The sequence below is a fragment of the Erpetoichthys calabaricus genome, chromosome 14 (genome assembly GCF_900747795.2).
Source record: "Erpetoichthys calabaricus chromosome 14, fErpCal1.3, whole genome shotgun sequence".
Lineage (NCBI taxonomy): Eukaryota > Metazoa > Chordata > Cladistia > Polypteriformes > Polypteridae > Erpetoichthys > Erpetoichthys calabaricus.
This window is the reverse complement of record NC_041407.2, coordinates 32,894,692-32,916,674: the sequence shown is the minus strand read 5'-3', so window position 1 is coordinate 32,916,674 and position 21,983 is coordinate 32,894,692. Positions and strand designations below refer to the sequence as shown.

At 37.2% G+C, this 21,983-nt stretch overlaps 1 protein-coding gene across 1 annotated transcript in view; it reads left to right on the top strand.

Annotated features, from left to right (window-relative positions):
• The window catches only part of aspscr1 (ASPSCR1 tether for SLC2A4, UBX domain containing), a 165,376-nt gene that overhangs the window by 61,380 nt on the left and 82,013 nt on the right, over positions 1-21,983 (top strand). The window contains exon 3 of the mRNA XM_051936248.1: positions 565-679. Within this exon, the coding sequence (XP_051792208.1) occupies positions 565-679 (115 nt within the window). The remainder of the gene's footprint in view (positions 1-564; positions 680-21,983) is intronic.

Below are 21,983 nucleotides of genomic sequence, written 5' to 3'. Positions count from 1 at the left end.
TCACCCTTACCTTTCCAGTTTGGGATGACAACTTCCATTTTCTAGTCAGTTGGGATGACACCTGTCTCCAAATGGAAGCAAAGATTGATAGTAACTGGCCAATACTTAAATCTTGGTATATTTAATTAATAATGTTATAACCATTATTTGTGTTTCTTTAAAAAAGAAAAAAAAAGAGACCTTTTGTAAAGGTTACATCATGGCACAGTTCCAGAAATAATTTACTGTACTCCAACATTAAATATTTGTAAAATGTTTTTATGTGAAAAAATAAAGTGTGTTAAAAGCAACCAGGCCCAGTGATAAGCGTCACATTGATCACTAGTAGTTTTTAAATTCTGGCTCTTGCATTTAAATGCTTTGTTTTTGATTTATGATTAAGAGTGAACAATGTTATTAAAAAAAGAAATGGATAAGAAAAATATCAAAACTGGACTACTCTTACTGGATTATTGAGAAGCTCAAATTGATTGATGTTTTTGAGAACAATAGTTATATGTCTGCTTAACGTTAAAAGATTTCCTTTGACGTTACTTCATTTATTTATGTTTGTATTATTCTTAGGTTTCAGAGAACAGTTGTGGACTTATCAAAACAGTGGAGGTTTGCTAATTTGCCAAATAATGCCAAACTGGAAATGGTGCCAAGCAGTCAGCAGAGAGTTGGATTAGACAGCATGGTATGTATTAAAGTTTAAGGTCTACAGAGTTTAATTTTGAATTTTATATGTTGCAGAGTAAATTTGAGCAAAGATGATCCAGTTTAAACTGCACTGGAGAGTGTTACACAATTAAAATGTTGGATAATATTAAATGAAAAATAAGTTATTTCAAAAATTATTTCTAAAATCTTAATTTTCTGTTTATTTAAGAAGATTCTAAAAGTTTTAATGCACTGGTTGATCTTGGTTTTGTAGGTAATACAACATTGAATGAACCGTGTATTGTCCATCATTCATATATGTAAATTGATACAGATAGATGTAGCACAAAAATTAATATTCGGAAATATATTGTGCTAAGAAGGTTTTTTTTTCTTTCTTCTTCTTCAAAACTCCACCTAAAGGTCTAAAAACAGTCAGGCATTTGGTGTTCCAGATCTAAGCATGTACAGGTGGGCTTTAGTAAATTGCTTGGTAGAGCTGTCAAAGTTCAAATGCTGTTTGCCAGCAGGTGTTCAGATTGCTGTATCTCTGCCAAACCTGATACTTTATGTGCTTTATGTTGGATCATTGCACAAGGAAGATACCCTTGTTATGCTTTAGAATTAAGAGTTGTAGAGATAAATGTCTGTCTTTCTTTACTGTACCTTTTTAATTGCCTACCCCATTTTACTTTAGGTGAAAGCACATAAAAGAATATTTGCCTTGTGCATAACATAAGTCCATCAGATGAAATATTAAATTTATAAAAATGAAAATAGGAATAAAGGAAATGAGTATACTTTATATAAACGCACAATTCAGTTTAAAATATAAACCCCCTCTCTTATCGACAGTGAGATGCCAGATAATCAGGTATTTATTTGTTGCATTGTTGTTGCCAGCATAAACAAATACAAAGAAAGGGTGATTATGCAGTGGTACATTAGAAACAACAGATCTCTTCATAAAACAGTATCACCTTCACCATCTCCTTTTTTAGTTTTGATGCAAGCACTTAGGATTGGATGATGTATAGGATTCTCAGGTTGATCAGTGTTACTCTTAAACATTGCTGATTGATGGTGTTTTCACCATTTTAAAATTGAGAATTATCTCTTTTTCTCAGGGGTGGGGGTTGATTTGTTTTGAACCTAGTTTTGTAAAACTTGACTTGCTTGTATGGAATGTTATTTGATTTTATTAAATTCAATTAAATGGAAAAAAAAATAAGGGCTGGTTTATACTTCATGCTCAGAACGCGTATGTGCATGCATCATGGCTTACACGCATTCCCAGCATTCATTTGATGCGTCCTCTGAGCATGTCCTCAGAAATTAATGTGACACGTCTGTGAGTTGCAGTACCTGCAAAAAGTTGGGAGGCGCAGTATGACATCAGAGTCTCGGTTTACTATCTACATGTGACAGAAGCCTGCTTTGAGAATTGTACAGGATTGATGTGCATGCTTCAATGTGTGATGAATGGTTCGATGTGGTGAAGCAAAATGCCGACATACAAATGCATTCGTTATACTTTTATATTGAAGCGTTGAATATTCCCCATCATAATTACACAATACATTTTAAAAGTCTCATATACCATTTTCTGTGCTTCACAACAGCATCAGAATGTATTGCCGGCATAGTTGGGAGACGGTGAAAAGGTCTATTTTGTGATTAAACTAGTAATTTCGATTTAGATCTCAATGTCCACTTTTATCTCATAGTTTATTTTATCGTTGAAGTAGACCGTCGTAAACTTCATCTTAAAACTGACCCATTTGTTAATCGCTGTGTGCTTCTGGGGCTTCCTCCTGCATTGACAGCAACAGCAATCACCACGCAGAACACATTAAATTTATGATATTCCAGCTCTCTGCACATTTATAATCCTTAGATTTATACTTGATTTCACTTTCATGATGAAATGCATTAAACTATGTATATTACCTTTTTTCAGATAAATCGTTAACTTCATTTAAATAATGAATACTGTTATAATTACACATGTGGGGGCGACATGGTGACGGAGCGGTGGTGATGCTAAAAGGACGCTAGCATGTGTGTGTGCTTGTATTCACCTTGCGATGAGCTGATGCCCCATCCAGGGATTGTTGCTGTCTCACGCTTGATGCTTGCTGGAATGGGCGAATCCCTGGACTGATGGATTTAATCATTAAACATCTATGCTTTTCAGTGATATTATGGCAAGTTGTCCTCGGAATTTAATGGGAGTTTCAGGTAATTCACAACACAGCAAAGCAGAACCTGTTCTCATCGTGATGATATCTCGCACTGTCACCTTGTGGAATCTTCCGTATTTGTGTAAAGTACGTACGCAAGTATAAACAGTACAGCGCTTGCATAGCAGTAGCGTCTACAGGCGCATACGTCGCGTTAAGTATAAACCCGGCCTATGCTAACATTGATGTTGTATAGCTCTTGTAAGTTTCAATTTGGCCACAAGGTGTCCAAATTTTTAATAGTCATGCAGTGTAACAAAGTATGAAAATACTTTGTTTAGCATAAATAAGGAAAAATGATTGACCAGTTAGTGGCTAAGAAAAAAACATCTGTGTCAATTTGGCTGCAAAGCAAATAAGGGTGGTCAGCCAAAAGATTTAACCAATGTTATTTTTTTTCAAGTAAGCTGGATGGTGGTTGTTAGCAAAAAATTCAAAAGTAATGAACTTGCATAGTTATTTGTCCGTAGACTGTTAAGCTGACTATCCACATTTAGGCAGTACTGCTAGTTCAAGCACTCGAGTCTCATCTCACTAACTGTAAATCAGTGTTTTTGGATTTGGAAAAAGCCCAGAGTGTAAAACCAGGGGATATCAAGATTGGCACAAGGTACCATAGCTTTTTCATTTTTATATGTGAATATATATTGATACAAGCACACTTTAACTCATTCTTTCCAAAGTGTAATTTTAAAGCATAATTACTACTTTTCTTACTAAGTCACATACTGTACATCAGCCTTCAGCTCCTCCAAAATGAAAAGTACTAATATAGAAGATGATTAGTTGCAGCCAGGAGTAAAATTTAAGTGGTGTCTCTTTCGATTGTAATAATTGGTTTCAAATTCTTTTGGCGCATTGACGGAGATCTGTGACCAATCAATGGCTCCGCCACCCATAGGAATCCCCAACTCCTTTCAAAACCACGTTGAATTTCACATATTCTCTACCATTGTGTAGTGTATGTCTCCTGCAGAGCTGATTGGATGACACAACATGCCTCCCAGATTTAGTCTTGCTGGTGGTTTGCTTATTCCAAAAGGATGGACAAGGTGTTCAAGCCAGCAACAATTACAGGATACATTGCTACAACACAATATTCAAATGGTAAGCATTTGTTCTTGGCAGAGGCTGCAGTCTTTTGCAAACAGAAAGATATGAGGTGATACATGTAAAGACTGAAAAGTCTCTTGTGGTCATTGAATGATGGATCTTTTCAGGATTTTCATACTAGCCTGAACTCCGTACACTTACCCAGACTGATGATGTAAAACTTTCAGCTCTGAATAGAGTTGCAATGCTTGCAGCATTGAATAGAAAATTGTCTGCCTCTTTTATCTTGTCTTGATAATGTCCTGCAGAGACAGCTCCTTCCCTAGGCCTTCATTATCAGTAATAAAACATACAAAACTTTGCCACATCTACTAAGTTGAACTTCACAATGAAGGAAGTTGTCAGATTTACTCTTTTGCATTTTATGAGGGAAAATGTAATCCGATTTTTATTTGTGTTAAAAATGCATTTAAAGCCTCTCTTGTTAATGCAGTGAATGTATAGTACATTTATATTCTAATCTATATACAATTGGTATACAAGTACCTAGTCTAAACAGTGTATTTATGACTTGCTTAATTGCATGGTTGAAATCATCGGCAAAATCATGTCAACTAGTGATGTAAATGTACAACCAATTGTCGATTGTTGATGATGTTTCCATAGGCACAAGTCTATGAGCGCTGTATGTCTTCTATTTTCTTTTCTCAAGTTTAATAAATCTTTGAAACTAGTACTACTTCAAGAGTTCTTCATAATTACACTCTGTCCACCTTCTGGATAAGCAGTTTGCTTTGGTTGTAGATGATGACCCCCCCCTTCATGAGGTTTAGATCTGTGACCTTGTTCTTTCCTTTCTGGGGATTTCTGAGAGGATAGGGACACTGCATTGCTGAACCAGTACCTCATCTGTAGACATGAGATACCGTAGATACTTGCGTATAAGTCGAAAAATGTATGCCTTAAAATTCATTCAAAAAAACAGGGTCGACTTATCCGCGGGGCAACATGATTGTCCATAGAATTTGGGTAATGACATTATACACTCAACGCTTCATGGTGTTAAGTCACCGGTCATTTGCCGTTTCCCATGGTCTTTGAAATAATTATAAGCCAGCAGTACTATTGCTAATTAGCTAGTTTTTTTCTAATTTCATTAAATAATTCTTTAAACTGTGAAATACTTGAATTTGCGCATTAGCTTTTGCAGGTTTTGGATAACAAACATACCATTAGCTGCCACGTGCAACCAGATTTGGAATCAAAAGAACCAAGGCAATGCACGCTATCAATGCAATGCAAGCGCAGCCCGCGATTCAAAAAATTTCTCTGCCTACCTGTTTGTCTCGTCTGACAGTAGCTGAAAAGCAGCATCAGGAGAGAGCAGCCTGAAGTAGTCCAGCAGCGGGTGATATGTCGTGTCCAACAGCAAGCCATGCTGTCTTGTGAAGTCCGGTAGCCAGTTCGGCTTCCACGGATCAATGTCTGGGTATTCCTCCCACGCGAACATTGCCGTAGCTGCATCAGCTGCGCGAATACGTTCAGCTGGCAGCCGATCAGCTGGCGCGGCATCGGCTGGTGTCCGATCAGCTGATGCCGGCTTCTCACTCTCTTGCTCGATTCCTGATCACTGTCAATAAAATCTGATTCTGAAAAATCAGAGTCCGACTCAGCGATAATGTGCAAAACATCGTCTCCCGAGTGTTTCCTTTTCTGCACTCGGTTCGCTCCCTTGTGACATATTGACGCCATCTTGCCTTTGTTTACATTTGTTTACATTTCACAACTCACGCACACGCAAGGATTAGTTGCCGAGTCAATGAGTCTAGCATTTCTCCAAGCACAGAGGGAATGCCTGTGACGTGACAGTGAGTTTTGTCGCCATTAACAGCTGATTGTCGCCCTCTATCTCTGATAGCTGTCAAGTTTTACCCTCGACTTTTATACGCGGGTCATAACAAATTTCGTAATTTTCGGCTTAAAAATACACTTGACTTATCTGCGAGATCGACTAATACGCGAGTATCTACGGTACTTATCCCACAATACAATTCATATTACAATTCAGGCCACATGATACAATATTCCCACGATATACAGTTCGGCCCATAAATATTTGGACAGAGACAACTTTTTTCTAATTTTGGTTCTGTGCATTACCACGATGAATTTTAAATGAAACAACTCAGATGCAGTTGAAGTGCAGACCTTCAGCTTTAATTCAGTGGGGTGAACAAAACGATTGCATAAAAATGTGAGGCAACTAAAGCATTTTTTAAAACAATCCCTTCATTTCAGGGGCTCAAAAGTAATTGAACAATTGACTCCAAAGGCTATTTCATGGGCAGGTGTGGGCAAGTCCGTCGTTATGTCATTATCAGTTAAGCAGATAAAAGGCCTGGAGTTGATTTGAGGTGTGGTGCTTGTATGTGGAAGATTTTGCTTTGAACAGACAACATGCGGTCAAAGGAGCTCTCCATGAAGGTGAAAGAAGCCATCCTTAAGCTGCAAAAACAGAAGAAACCCATCAGAGAAATAGCTACAATATTACGAGTGGCAAAATCTACAGTTTGGTACATCCTGAGAAAGAAAGCAAGCACTGGTGAACTCAGCAACGCAAAAAGACCTGGACATCCACGGAAGACAACAGTGGTGGATGATCGCAGAATCATTTCCATGGTGAAGAGAAACCCCTTCACAACAGCCAACCAAGTGAACAACACTCTCTAGGGGGTAGGCGTATCAATATCCAAGTCTACCATAAAGAGAAGACTGCATGAAAGTAAATACAGAGGGTGCACTGCAAGGTGCAAGCCACTCATATGCCTCAAGAATAGAAAGGCTAGATTGGACTTTGCTAAAGAACATCTAAAAAAGCCAGCACAGTTATGGAAAAACATTCTTTGGACAGATGAAACCAAGATCAACCTCTGCCAGAATGATGGCAAGAAAAAAATATGGAGAAGGTGTGGAACAGCTCATTATTCAAAGCATACCACATCATCTGTAAAACATGCTGGAGGCAGTGTGATGGCTTGGGCGTGCATGGCTGCCAGTGGCACTGGGACACTAGTGTTTATTGATGATATGACACAGGACAGAAGCAGCCGAATGAATTCTGAGGTGTTCAGAGACATACTGTCTGCTCAAATCCAGCTAAATGCAGTCAAATTGATTGGGTGGCGTTTCATGATACAGATGGACAATGACCCAAAACATACAGCCAAAGCAACCCAGGAGTTTATTAAAGCAGAGAAGTGGAAAATTCTTGAATGGCCAAGTCTGTCACCTGATCTTAACGCAATTGAGCATACATTTCACTTGTTGAAGACTAAACTTCAGACAGAAAAGCCCACAAACAAATAGCAACTGAAAGCCGCTGCAGTAAAGGCCTGGCAGAGCATTAAAAAGGAGGAAACCCAGCATCTGGTGATGTCCATGAGTTCAAGACTTCAGGCTGTCATTGCCAGCAAAGTGTTTTCAACCAAGTATTAGAAATGAACATTTTATTTCCAGTTATTTAATTTGTCCAATTACTTTTAAGCCCCTGAAATGAAGGGATTGTGTTAAAAAAAATGCTTTAGTTGCCTCACATTTTAATGCAATCGTTTTGTTCACTCCACTGAATTAAAGCTGAACGTCTACACTTCAACTGCATCCGAGTTGTTTCATTTAAAATTAATTGTGGTAATGTACAGAACCAAAATTAGAAAAAAGTCTCTGTCCAAATATTTATGGACCTAACTGTAAACTTTATATAAAGAAATTTAGTGTGTTTTTAGTGTTACGTATTATTAGACATAAATTGAAACATTGCAAAATAAATTGAAATCAGTGTTCAAATACATGAATTTTAACATGTTTTTGTGGGAGTTTTCTTTTTTTATGAAAACAATGTTAACAAATTTATTTGCGTTGCTATAACATAAGATATGTTACATGTTAATTAACATATTAGAGTTGTACAGTATACCAGTACAAGCAAATATGGAAAAACTACATTTTAAAACTGTATGATATCAGGATTTTGTGATTTTTTTTTTTTTTTTTTTTACCAGTACCAAAAGTCTACTTCACCTGACCTCTCAGGCTACTTAACCTTCCTCCAAACCTCCAATACTAGGTATTGTATACATATAAAAATGTCCATTCTTTAGACTTTTCAAAAACAAAACCCCAGCCTTCAACATGATTGAGATCAACCCCTCATTATTTCTGCGATTTGATTGGGACTTCATGGGAGACCATCACCACCCCCCTTATTGCTTCAGTGCAATAGAGACACAAAGGGGTACTTTGTCTCCACCCCGTACAAACCACTTTGCTTTGACAATTGCACACTGCATGTCTTCCTTCTATCGAGAGGGAAGTGGAGTATAATTAAACATGATGGTACAGCATACCAGGGAGGCTGGAGTAAGACTGTGGTGTTTGGAATTATGAGACCTCTCTGTTGTGACAATATCACCTGCAGTTGAAAATACTCAATATGTACAGTTAAAAAAGGATAGACATACAGAATAGTTTGACCATTAGATTTTACCATTAGATGAGCTACAGTATCGGTACTGGAACTGTTGTATTGCCTCTGATTTGTTGTGTCAACATAAAACGGATATACCATGAAATGAGGTAAGTTAAAATGTCAGCACTGGAACTGTGTAAGTAAACACAGTAACAGTTAACTAGCCATCCTGCTGTCAGATACATCACAGTTAGAGCTTTAGATTCTTTGACAAGAACACCAGCATATTCACTGATGGTGGCTTAAGAGATAATCTTTGACAAGTTGTTACATTCCCTCCAGTGCTGAACAGCTTCAGGGAGGCCAAGGTATTTCTTGGCTAAACGATTGATCTGAGGAAAGTTGACTTCATGTGTTTTCCACCACGTGAGGGAATCCCTCTCGCTGGAGTGTTATACTATATAGTGTTGGATTTGTTCTTACTTGATTTTTGAGGGAAAAGTGACCGCCATTACTCAGAAAAATAAATTACAAGTATTTTGATGGTAAATGAAAAGTACCAGTAGCAATATGCAGACAAAGGCAGAAGCATGACAGTCTAGTAGTTGAGAGCGAGGGCTTTAACAACATTCTGTTGTCACACACGCCTGTTTGTCCTCTTCTAGATACCATGAGTTAAGAAATTTCCTTAAACCACTCACAATATTTTTGCCCGTGTGATCCTTGGTTTAAAAAAACTTGTCTCTGGGCAGGGGCTGTGTAGCTTCCAGTCGTTGTCAATGTAGTGCACAGTAAGTCTGATACATGGTTTTGTGGTTGTGCTCAACCACATGTTTGTGGTTAAGGCAAAAAACTCCACTGATGATAGTGTAGCTGCAAGTTTGTCTCAATATTTTTCATACATTGCATGCAAGGATGTCTTTGAAAAATATTTTCTACCTGGGATGTTGTATCTTATGCTGAGCTTTTTAACCAGTTGCTTAAAGCCCTCCTTTTCCACTGTTTGCATTTGCATCATATATTTGGACAAATTATACGTAAACGCATCAGTAATTTCCATCCACCATTTGCTCTTCCTGTCATATGGAGTGCAATTAGTGAGTGCTTTCATGATACTCGGTTGAATCATTTGTTTACTTTTCAGCCACACATCACCAGCTGCTAGTATCTCTTTGCGAGCCTTGTTGTACTGAATAGTGTGTTTTTGTTTTAGGTGATGGAATAAGTTTGTTGTGTTTCCACCTTTTTAGTGGTAAGTTTTCTTGCATATTTTGCAGAGTATTGTGCTTTGTTGGAGGTCTGACCTCTTGTAACCAAACCATTTCCATACTATTGAAGTAGCTCCCTTTTTAGGTACTTAAATCGTAATCGGAGGATGACATACTGCTCTCACATGTTTGGGCTTGCATCGTCATTGAAAATGTAAATGCATTGGTAATGTAAATGCTTTGTGTTGTTATAACATTGATATCACAATATGACACATTTTTATCACATAAAAATTTATACCAGTGTTATCGTGGACGATATATGGCACAGACCTATATCCAAGGCTCATGAGAATTTCAATAACTGCAGCTTGCTGCTCCCAGTAGAGTTTAACTATGTCATGAGGACTATTTGATTTTATTATTTATCTTAATTTAATTTTATTATTTATTATAAATCTATTATTTTAGTTTATTAAATTATTTATTTAATTTTAGTTACAGGTCCCAAAAGATTTCTATTTGAAAAGAAGCCTGTGGATGCAGAGGTACATTTATGAAAATGTTGTGACTCACTAAATCATGCATGCAAAAACACTTAACCCATGGTCCAAGCCCAACTTTATGTACAGTGAGGTCTGTTTTATGTACCAACAACTTTCACCTTCTTCATAATACAGTGCAATCAGTTTGTCATGTTATAACTTAGTTATGATTTTCCAATCAGATACTTTAATTTTCTGTTTTCAGTGTAAGACATTTAAATTTGTCTTTGTGTTTTATTTCAGTCATGTGGTAATGTCATACAATACACAATGCATAATACTGCCAATTTGAATTGCGTCCTTGTATCATAAACTTCAATACAAGGAAATTTTGTCTCAGGCCTGTTCATTTTGGTAGGTAAGAGAACCAGAGGGAAGTTAATGGGCTGGGCTTGGAAGGTTCGAGAGCTAGTGTTAATTTTGTTTATCATGAAAATTCATCTAATAAATTTAAGACTTGATTGGCAGCCCAACCAAGTATGGTTTTCTGAGGGACACTGAAGGCTATCAACTAAGAGTGATAACAAATTGTATTATAAATATTCAGAAACATGGAAACAATATTCAGAAACATCAGACACAGAGATATGAGCTGCTTACCGCATAAGTGGATTGAATACCTCAAACTCTACAAGCTTTATTGTTTGTTTCAACAGATTACAATCTAAAGTAAATTTGCCACTTCTCACACTGAAATGAGATTATTTTTGAAAACCACTCCATTCATATTTTCCCTGATTTCGCACCTTCAGCAGCTGCTACTAAATGTGTTGCATTTACAGCTTTAAAGAGCACTTACACCAAAATCAAATACAGCCCCTTGTATCATGCTAAATTGAGAGTGGATATGCAAGCAAAGTTCTACATTTTTAGTTCTCCGGATGAAGCGGAAAAAGAGTTAAGAAAATTGATCCTGAAACCTTTTGAAATATGATTGTGAGTCACATTGTGTCATGGCAAGGCAAAGAAGATTTTACCTGCATTTTGGTCAATTTGCAATGAGACTTTGCCATAACATTCTATTTCCTTCTCCGCTAATTTTATGTTTTAATTACAATTAAAATTATAACCTTTTATTGCCCCAGAGGGGATTGTTTAACATCATATCCTTGTCTTATTGTATTAGGATTGTACTATCATACGTTATCTCCTTTTTCCATGGGTACTGTTTCGGTTACAAAGATTGTATAGCTGGAGTGTATTTGGCCAGTCCAAAGAAAACTAGAGGTGTGGGAATCTTAATACTGTACATAGAACAATTTAATTTGTAGTATCAGATGTAGTATCTGACCTTGAAGGTCCATATGTGAATGTGATGGGCAGTTTATTTAATTACAAAGTCATTTTGATAAATATCTATGCACCCAATGTGGATGACAGATACTTCATCTTAAATGTATTTGCATCCATTCCTAATTTGAACACTCATAATTATAATGGCCGTAGACTTTTGTGTTATAAATCCATAACTGGATAGGTCTTCAGCTACAGAGATAATAACATCTAACACTGCAAAAATAATTGTACAATTTCTAATTGATCATAACTTATACCTATGGAGATTTCTAAATCCAAACATAAGAGCATATGCCGCCTTCTCACGAGTACATCATTGTTACTCAAGAATTGATTATTTCTTTGTAGATAACATTTTTTTGCCCACGACCAAATCTTGCAAATACAGTGCTATTGTTATCTCTGATCATGCAGCTTGTTGTTAGCCCCTATTATTAGAAGACAAGAACAGAATTTATATCCAAGCAAATTGATTTTTTTTTTTTAAAGAGACAAATGCATCCTTAGTGGTCTCTGCAGGAATACTCAGGGAAACTCTGAAGGCATTTTTAAGAGGACTGCATATTTCATATCTCACCCACAATAATAAATTGGAAACCAAGGAGGCGTCAGAGAAATTAGTGAAATTAACAAAATAGACCAAGAACACTCCAGGTCTTCAAATTTAGGCACTTTAAAGGATAAGGCAAGCTTTGCAATCAGACCTCAACCTCTTGACAACAAAAGAAACGGAACAACTCATTTTTAAATCGGGACATCATTACTGTGAACATAGAAAGAAGGCTAAGATCTTAGCTCAACAAATCCACAAGCAGGAAGTTCACAATGCAATATCAATAAATACCAACAAAGACAGATAAAATCCTTGATCATTTAGAGACTTTTATTAGGTCTATGTAATAAATAGCCTGGAACTGAGAATCAGGTCACCCTTGGATCCTTGCATAATAAAATGGATTAATATTGTCTACAATAGAGGCAGAAGAGGATGTTTTAAGATGAGAAGGATATGCAATTGTTGTCCAGTACTAGCTGGAGTGAGAGAAAGAGAGAGTAATCCACACCTATGGGCCAGCATTCAGTGTTGTTGCTTTTGGAAGTAATATGAATTTCATGTTAAAATAGAATAAAAAAATTAAAATCAGTAATTTTTTCGGAGTAGAATTTCAGAGTTAGTTAGTGTGGTTTGTTTTCATGACTTCTTTGGTAGTACAACGGTGAAAACTGCTGACTCCTATTCAAAAAGTCGCGGGAGAGTAGCTTGCGTACTGAAGAGTCTATAGCTGCAGGTGGAAGCTGCTGTCACACTGCCACATGCGAGCTACTCTCCACGGTAGTGTTTAGATCTGGACGGTTTATGTGCCCAAAAAAAGAAGTCTAACTGCATTCTTGAACCATTGCTCGTGTACTGAAGTGTCAGCAGGCATTTTTTGTAGCATTACACATGTAATTTATGAGCATGCCCTTATCGATCAAACACAGGAAGCTCTGCAGTCTACTTGTGACTTTACGCTGTAGGAAGATAAGTAAATAAATCAAGGTAAATAACATTCGATCTGGCTTTTATATAATTAACATATAAATGTTCCTTATGTAAAGACCATCACGAAACATAATCAAAAACGGGACTTTGCATGATATGTTGGTGAGCTCTGTAAGCCATGCTGTTTTGTTGAAGGACAGGTGTGGGACAGACTGACTGGCAGGATGACGCCGGACCTCATCCTGCATCCAGTCGGTGCCATCTTTCGCCTTTACGCCTGGTGCAGCTGCGGTATTCTTATATATGAGTGGCTGTTTCTTGCTGGGTGGACTCCTGTTCTCTTTCTGATGTAGAACCCTCGTCCTCATCTGAATTCACCTCTGTTATAGCACGTCTTTATTTGAAAACAGCAGTGTCAGATCGGGGCGAGCATGAATGCGACTGAGAGAATAAAATTCAATTTAAAAAAAAAAAAAAAGCTAACCTTTACAAGTACCATACATTTACACTGGCTGTTAAAGACTCAAATCAAATGTATGTTTTTATTGTATAATAGTAACAATAAGAGCACTCACTACTCAAAACGTTTATTTTGGCATGTGGGGATGCTTAAAACCCGCAACCTTTTGAAGAGGAGTCAGCAGTTCTTACCGCTGTACTATCAAAGCAGTTGTGTCGACAAAGTACCCTAACCCCCTTTTTTTTTTTTTTTTTTTTTTTTTTCCTTCGGTTTTTGTTATACTTGTACCTTTTGTGAAAGTGCTTATTTGATATTTGGACTTCAGTCTTTACACATTATACACTTCATGTCAGAATTTTGTCGTTAGTACTAAAACATGAAAAAAGTTTGTCTTTTAAGTATGTGTTCAACATTTCTTGCATTTCCTGTCATCGTACACTTACATAGATCTTTGTAGACACGGAGGACAAATGAAATGCACGGGTTCCAAATAACGATATATTTTTTAGCCTATACAGATCTAGGCACTACCTCACTCCCTGATAAATAAGGCTTGAGCTGGGAGAGGTTTTTGCCGTTTCTGTGGCAGTGGCAGGATGGGGATAGCAGGCTGCTTGCTGCTTGGGCTTATCAACACATTTACAAGACAAAAGACACTGAATGGAGAGGTGCGAATGGAATTGAGGTGGGCCGGTTTACGAGTTTTTTCGTAGGCTTTGGTAATTCTAGTGTTAAGTAAATATCAATCCAGTGCCAATGATCAGTGACTTAATGTGAACCAAGTCACTCACTGAAATGGAAACGTGTGTAGATGAAATAACACTGCAAGGTCTGATTGTGGTGGACGTAGTTGTTTTTTCTGCAAATCTTACACCATGGTAAAAGTGAGCATATCAACAAGGCACAAGGTGGTAATCTTGCATCATCAATGTCTTTCCAAAGTAGAAATTTCTAGGCAGTGCAGTCTGGTGTTTATGTTCTATTTTTCGGGTTTCAAGACCTGACTTATACACGAGTATATACGGCAAGTTGATATTATTTTATTTTGAATTGAAATGTGATGATTAATATTGTAATATGTTCTCAAAACACATAAAGATGCACGTTTTCTGTACTGAATTCAAAACCTAGTATAGTTTGTCCAAATACTGTGAAATAATAGCAAGAAAGTTTTTTTTTTCCTCCAAAATGTAACAATTTCTTGAATAACTGTGCGTCAAAAAACTGCTCGAATAACTCATTTTTCCAGTTATTTTTGTTTTATATCTCTTATACTTGCATTTACTTTCCACTATATACTGTATAATGATGGAACACTGTTGGCACATTTCTGTACATACTGGAATTGATTTGATATATCAGAACTAAAGCAGGTAAGGACATTCCCTGTAAGCCCAATGTCATGTTCAAGTAGTAAAATAGTTAATGGTATCAAACACTGTGCTTATATAACAATAGAATTACAGTGGAATTTCCTTCATCAAGAGGATTTCACAATGTGGTTTACAACACGTGTTAGTGCAGTTTGTGTACTATGACTGGTGGAGAAGCCAGACTGGGTAGACTGAAGATGACTGGTGACTTTCAAGTATTTTAGAGAGAAATGGCAAATGTGAAATAGGTCTATAAAAATTAAGTATATGTGGGCCCAGATCTGACTTTTTAAGTAATAGTTTGATAACTATTATGAATAATGCTAATGAACTGAGCTATTTCTTCAAAAGGTTTGAATCATTCTTGTCAGTCCACCCGTCCCACCCCAATACTGCTAGCCTCTGTGTGTAATGCAAGGTAGTTCCGGAATCCCACCTGCACAGTGCATAACATAGTGCTGGGCAGTATACCAGTTCATACCAAAAACAGTTTATTTTTGTTATGATATGGATTTTTCTTATACTGCAACACCGGTTTAAATAGCCTAAAGAACGTTTGGAACATTGTGCAGCGGAAAACTGTTTAAAGGGGGACCTTTTTCACTGCTGCACCGCTAAACACGAAGTACACGCGTTAGAGGAGGTATTGAACTGTGAAAATGGACATAGAACATTCTGAAACAGAAGCTGTCGCAGACGATAGTTGAACATGATGATGACACAGAAGAACTTTTGCCGAAGAAAGGAGCCATGTCTGTTGTCTGCAGATACTTTGGTTTTAAAAGGTCGGATGTGGACCATTATGTTCAAATGTGTGAATACTGTTTCTATACAACGGGATAATACTGCAAGCCAAGTTTAACTTCTTCTTTTTTTCAGTACTGTGTAATGTACCTGGGTACTGTGTAATAGTGTGATGACATATTGAATTTATTCTCGACATTTCCACTTTAATCTCGACGCTTATGACGAGAATAAAGTCGACATGTTGACTTTATTCTCGTAATTTGTCATTAAAGTAGAACATTGTAAACTAAACTTCATCTTAAAATGAATATTTAATTTACTAGATTTTCTCAAACCCTGTCATAAGTTATGTAGCACATTAAATGCTTTGTGTTAAGTGTTCCCGGAGCCATGTTAATCACTAGGTGCTTCTTAAACTGACTTCCTCTTGCACTAAGAGGAGGCGCAGGCAGCGATCACCTTAGAGAATACATTAATTTCATGATATTCCTGCTCCCTGAACATTTAGAATGCTAAGATAAATACTTGATATCATTTTCATGATAAAATGCATTAAAGCATGTATTAATCATGTGGGGACACGGTGGTGTGGATGGTGCACTGCTGCGTCGCAGCAAGGGGATCCCGGGTGTTCCCTGCCTTGAATTTGCATGTTTTTCTGGTGGGTTTACTCGGCGTGCTTCAGTTTTTTTAAAAGGCATGTAGGATATGGAGTTTTCTTATGCTATATTGACCCTGCTAGTGTATGTATTGCTCAAATTCACCCTGCGATGTGCTGGTGCCACGTTCAGGATTTGCTCCTGCCTCGCACACAATGCTTGCTGGGATGGGTACAACCCTGAATGGTTGGCATAAATAAACATGTATAACGAAGATTTTTTTTTAAAGTTCTGAACACTCCGTGGCCTAAGTTTATAACTAGTTTTAATTTTACAAAGACGTTTATCGTGTGGTGATTGGTTATGTGGAGAAAGAAAAAGGAAGGATAGGAGCTGGGGTTTGGTACGTCAGACAGAGACAGCACACATGCAATAAAGAAAGCCCGCTCAGAAGAACATCCATTGAACTCTGTGTTCGTGTCTCCGACCACCAGGCCACTAACCCAATATTTATACAATATTTAAGTTAAACATGTGCAATATCCATTCATACATCCAGTTTTTTGGAGCCTCGTCACACCTGCCATAAAGTTCTCTACACTAAACGTACATCTGGGGACCCCTTACTGCGAGGGAGCAGAACTACCGTGCATGTTTAATACCTGCTTTAATGCATTTCATCATGAAAATTTATCTTCGCATTCTACATTTTCAGAGAGCAGGAATATCATGAAGTGAATGTATTCTGTGCAGCGATCGCTGCCTGCACCTCCTCAGTGCAAGAGGAAGTCGGTTTAAGAAGCACATAGCGATTAACAACTGGGTCAGGGAACACTTAACACAAAGCATTTAATGTGCTAAATTAACTTATGACGGGGTTTGAGAAAATCTAGTAAATTGAACATTGATTTTAGGATGAAGTTTAGTTTACTACATTCTACTTTAATGACACAGTAAACTATGAGAATAAAGTGGAAGTGTCGACTTTAATCTCGACATAAATGGCAAGAATAAAGTAGAAATGTTGACTTTAATCTTGACATAAGCGTCGAGATTAAAGTGGAAATGTCAAGAGTAAAGTCAACATATCGACTTTATTCTCGACATAGTTTTTTTCTTTCTTTCTTCACTGTGTCCGTATTTTTTTTTCTTCACCATGGCCCTAATATGCTTCCGTAAGGCAATACCACAAATAGCATTAAAAATGCAAGTTGCAGTTTTATTATTTATGTATATAGCTTAGCTTGAAGCAAGGTCCATATTAATGGTTTGCCTTAATGATGGTTCAGTTGGTAAAGATGTCATCACCAAGTTGCACTTGTTTTACCTTATTTTAATTTGGTGAATACTGTGTAATGCACCTGGGCTTGAAGTCTTAGAAGTAATAGTATTATTACTGGAAGTTGCAACATTATTGTTATTATTTACTAGTTGATTACCCAGTGGCTTCGCTCACTGAGTGCAAGGGAAAAAAATAAAATCTAGTCTATAAGTTATTAAACGGTAAACATTAACATTTAAGAAGTAAAGATATATTGAGCACTACTGGAGTTTTTTGGGGTAAACTACATTTTAAAGGTGCTATAACACAACAGGTACAGTAAGTAGTACTAAGAGCAGCGAAAATGTATTTGGATTATCTCTCGATAGTAGATCCCTTGTGAAAGGCGCTACACGACCGTTGTGGTATAGAAATTACATTTTCTATGTGATCGTCCAAATTTCTGCCTGACAACCTTGCACTACGTGCCTGTGATTTACTTCTTAAAATAATTCATCACAAAAGGAACCTTGAATGTTGTGAGGTTTTAATGACCCGAACTCGCCTTAAGGGACAGTAAGTAGTAGTGCAGGGTAATTTACACACAGTCCTGCTTCAATGCGCCGATTTACACTCATTCGCAAAGATTTCCACTCTCCCAGGAGCCGACGGGGCACTTGAAGTGTCATAAATAGTGCGAGAAGAGAGGACGCTGCCCAAAACTGCAAAGCTCTTGACCCCGCGGAGCAGCCCGACACTCCGCGCCTCCCAGCGTCCACTTTGTTCTCACACACATTGTTTACAGCTCGCCGCAGTTAAAAAGTAGAAAGACGCAAAGCTGTTTTCCTCATCTCTTCTATTATCAAGTACTGCCAACTAAAAAAAGTTACAATGTGGCAGTTTCTGCGACAGTCACTTGAACGAATAAATAAAACTTCTCTGTCAGAACGTGCCTGGCGGCGAACGGCTCAGCACTGTAGTCCAGAGAGGAGGGCTGGGAGAGGATGACGCGGGGTGCACTTCTATGGGATAGATCGGCGTGTTTGTGTTCTTTTCAATATCAGTAAAATAACTCTCACACAAATAATAATTCGTCAAGACGATATAAAAATGGCTTCCACAAACAAACTGATTAGTTCCTGTATTATAATATGTTCTGTGGTCATACGTAATTTCCATATCGCATGGTCCTACGTAATTTCCGTTTCATACGTAATTTCCTTATCGCGTGGTCATACATAATTTCCGTTTCAAACGCAAAAAGAATTTTATATATATAGATTAGTTTAAATATTATGCAGTTTAATGATGGTAAAGTTGTTTAAAAAGTCACTTTAACGTGTCAGTGGACAGATTGTTAACATTAACAAAGTGTAGTTGGTTTACAAAAAATATTTACTATTTATTCCTTTTCTAATACATGTTCAGTGCAATACAACGTTTGACAAGCACCTCTGGATATTTTACTAAGTCTAAATGCCTCTTTGGATGGTTGAAAATATGTTGTCAAAATTTTAGTTTAAGTTGTTTGCAAACTTTGTTCAATAAAAAGGCTCTACATGTGATACATCTGTCATGCAATGTGATTCCTTCTCTTTATTAGTGCCACCCCCTTGAAAACTTGATCACTTTATGGAGCCATGCAAACCTGTATTAATACTTGTAGGCACATTACAATGTTTTTTGTACAATGTACAATTATCATAACAGTGGAATAGGTTATTCTTAGCCAGTAATTGCAGTGGAAAATGTGGTTAACATCTACTCATGCTTGGGGGAAAAAAAATACCATCCAATACCGTGAAACCGGTATAATTTTGAAAAATACCGTGATATAGAATTTTGGTCATACCACCCAGCACTAGCATAACATCACACCTTAGGTCTCTAGCCCTGTCCCACTTCCTTGACTATCTGTACCTGCAAGGCCGGATGGAATTAACCCCAGGATGCTGAAAACCTGTGCCAGAAAGCTCTTTGGGGTCCTTCAGGACCTGTTCATCTTTTCCCTGGATTTACTGAAGGTTCACCAACTGTGGAAAACATCCTATGTAGTCCAGTACTAAAGAAAATGCATTCTAGTGATACCAAGGACATCTGACCAGTTGCTCCTAACTTATACATCACAAATTCCTTTAACAGGCTGGTCCTGAAACAGCTCTGACCCCTGGTTTCAGAATATCTGTATCCTCTGCAGTCTGCCTAAAAGCAAAAGGCTTTGCATCTTGATGCCCCACAATCTCCTGGGTCATGGACTACCTCGCCATTAGGCAGTAGTTTGTGAGGCTCAGGGACAGTGTGTAAGAAATGGTGGTATATAATACTGGAGCACTTTAGGGAAATGTCCCATCTCCCATCCTGTTCACCCTCTACACAACAAACTTTCAATACAACACCAGCGCTTGCCACCTACCGAAATTTACATAATGAAGACAAATTAGAGAAGAGGAAGGTTATTGAGGACTTCATCTTGAGGTACTGGAAGAATCACCTGCAACTCAACATTATCCAGACAATAGATCTAGTGGTGGACTTCCTGCATGCCAAAGAGCCTCTTAGACCATTCACGATCCAGGGGGAGGAAATGGAAGTGGTGCAGAGCTACAAGTACTGTGAGTTCATATAAACAGCAAACTGGAGTTGTCTGACAATAAATACAGTGTACTGTACTTCCTAAGGAGACTCAGGTGTTTTGATGTATACAGCAAGATGCTAGAAATGTTCTATCAGTTCACTGCAGCCAGTGTATTGTCCTATATCACAATCTCCTGGGAAAGCAGCTTGAGCTTAGAAGATGCACAATGCCTGAATGAACTTATCAGGGAAGCCTGCACCATCACAGGGCTAATACAGGACACACTGGAAGCTGTTGTGGAAATGAGGAAGGAGGCAAAACTGGATGCCATCAGGAAAATTACCCTTCATGAGGTGCACTTTTAGTTATAGGCTCATTCCACTACGATGTGCTAAGAAGTACCTCTTGGGATCTTTTCTACCCATGCCTATCAGGCAATTCCGTGCTTCCTCCGAACATACTCTTTAGGTTCATTTTGAAAATTTTGCAAAAAACACATTATGTATTTTTAATTTATTTAAATACTTATTGATTGATTGGCTATATTTTCTGTCATGCAAGTCTGCATCCTTGTTTTTTTAATGTTTCTGCTGCTGTATGCATCTGAATTCCCCCTTGGGATTAATAAAGTTTATCTAATCTAATTAATCTAATCTAATTACACAATAACAAGAAAAAGAAACAAATGCTGAAGTTTCACAAACATAAACACAGGATTAATATTTTAAGTGTCCAAGTGCTGGGATTTATTCAAACAGTTCATTAAGATTAACATACATAAAATATGCTTATTGATTTTATCACCTGCTAGTTAATACTAGTAAAGATCTTGAAGCAAAGTACTGAACCTCTATATTTAACAATAAAGTTACTTTGTAAATTAAAATTTTGACCTCAACCAGGTTTGTGATTCTGAATACTTGGGAAGAAAAGAACGATATATATGTTAAAACAAAAAAAATACTTTTCTAAACCATGACCTTTCACACTTAATATTGAACTAATTACATTCTGTCTACCAGGGCATCATCTGTTACCAGTTATGTTTTGCTTAACAAAAGCACAACCTGTTTGGCAGATGTCCTTTGTACTTATCTGTTTTTACTATTGAGGTCAATATGTGAGATGATACTACTTTGACACAAGCCAGGTACCCAGCTTGTTTACTGATGTTCACTGGGTAATGCAGAAAACATGTGCAGAAAGACATGACTAAACTAAAAGGCAGCAGCAGCAGTAGTAGTAGTAGTAGTTGTGGTAATAATAATATTAACCCAAGTCCTATGAGTGTAATAAAGAATCTGACAGAAAAAAAGTTCAATCTTGTCACCAAAAAGGCAAATTTACACCTAAAATAATACCAGAAGTCATCTTGGTTTTGATGTAAATGAAAAAACAGTACAGAAATACTAAGATAAGCACATATAAAAGGAAAACTAGGAGCCATTAAGTTTTGAAAGCACTGCTTAAAATCCCTTACTTGTATTAGTCAGAAGTAGTACAATTAATAAGGAACAAGAAGAGAATAATAAAGGCACACTGCTTTTTCTGAGCCAACAGATCTTCATATATTGTATATATAATAATATAATATATGTGGGGCAATATATATATATATATATATATATATATATATATATATATATATGATATAATACATGTGGGGCAAAAAGTATTTAGTCAGCCACCAATTGTGCAAGTTCTCCCACTTAAAAAGATGAGAGAGGCCTGTAATTTTCATCATAGGTATACCTCAACTATGAGAGACAAAATGAGAAAAAAATATCCAGAAAATCAGTCTTATTTTAAAGAATTTATTTGCAAATTATGGTGGAAAATAAGTGTTTGGTCACCTACAAACGAGCAAGATTTCTGGCTCTCACAGACCTGTAACTTCTTCTGTAAGAGACTCCTCTGTCCTCCACTCGTTACCTGTATTAATGGCACCTGTTTGAACTCGTTATCAATATAAAAGACACCTGTCCACAACCTCAAACAGTCACTCTCCAAACTCCACTATGGCCAAGGCCAAG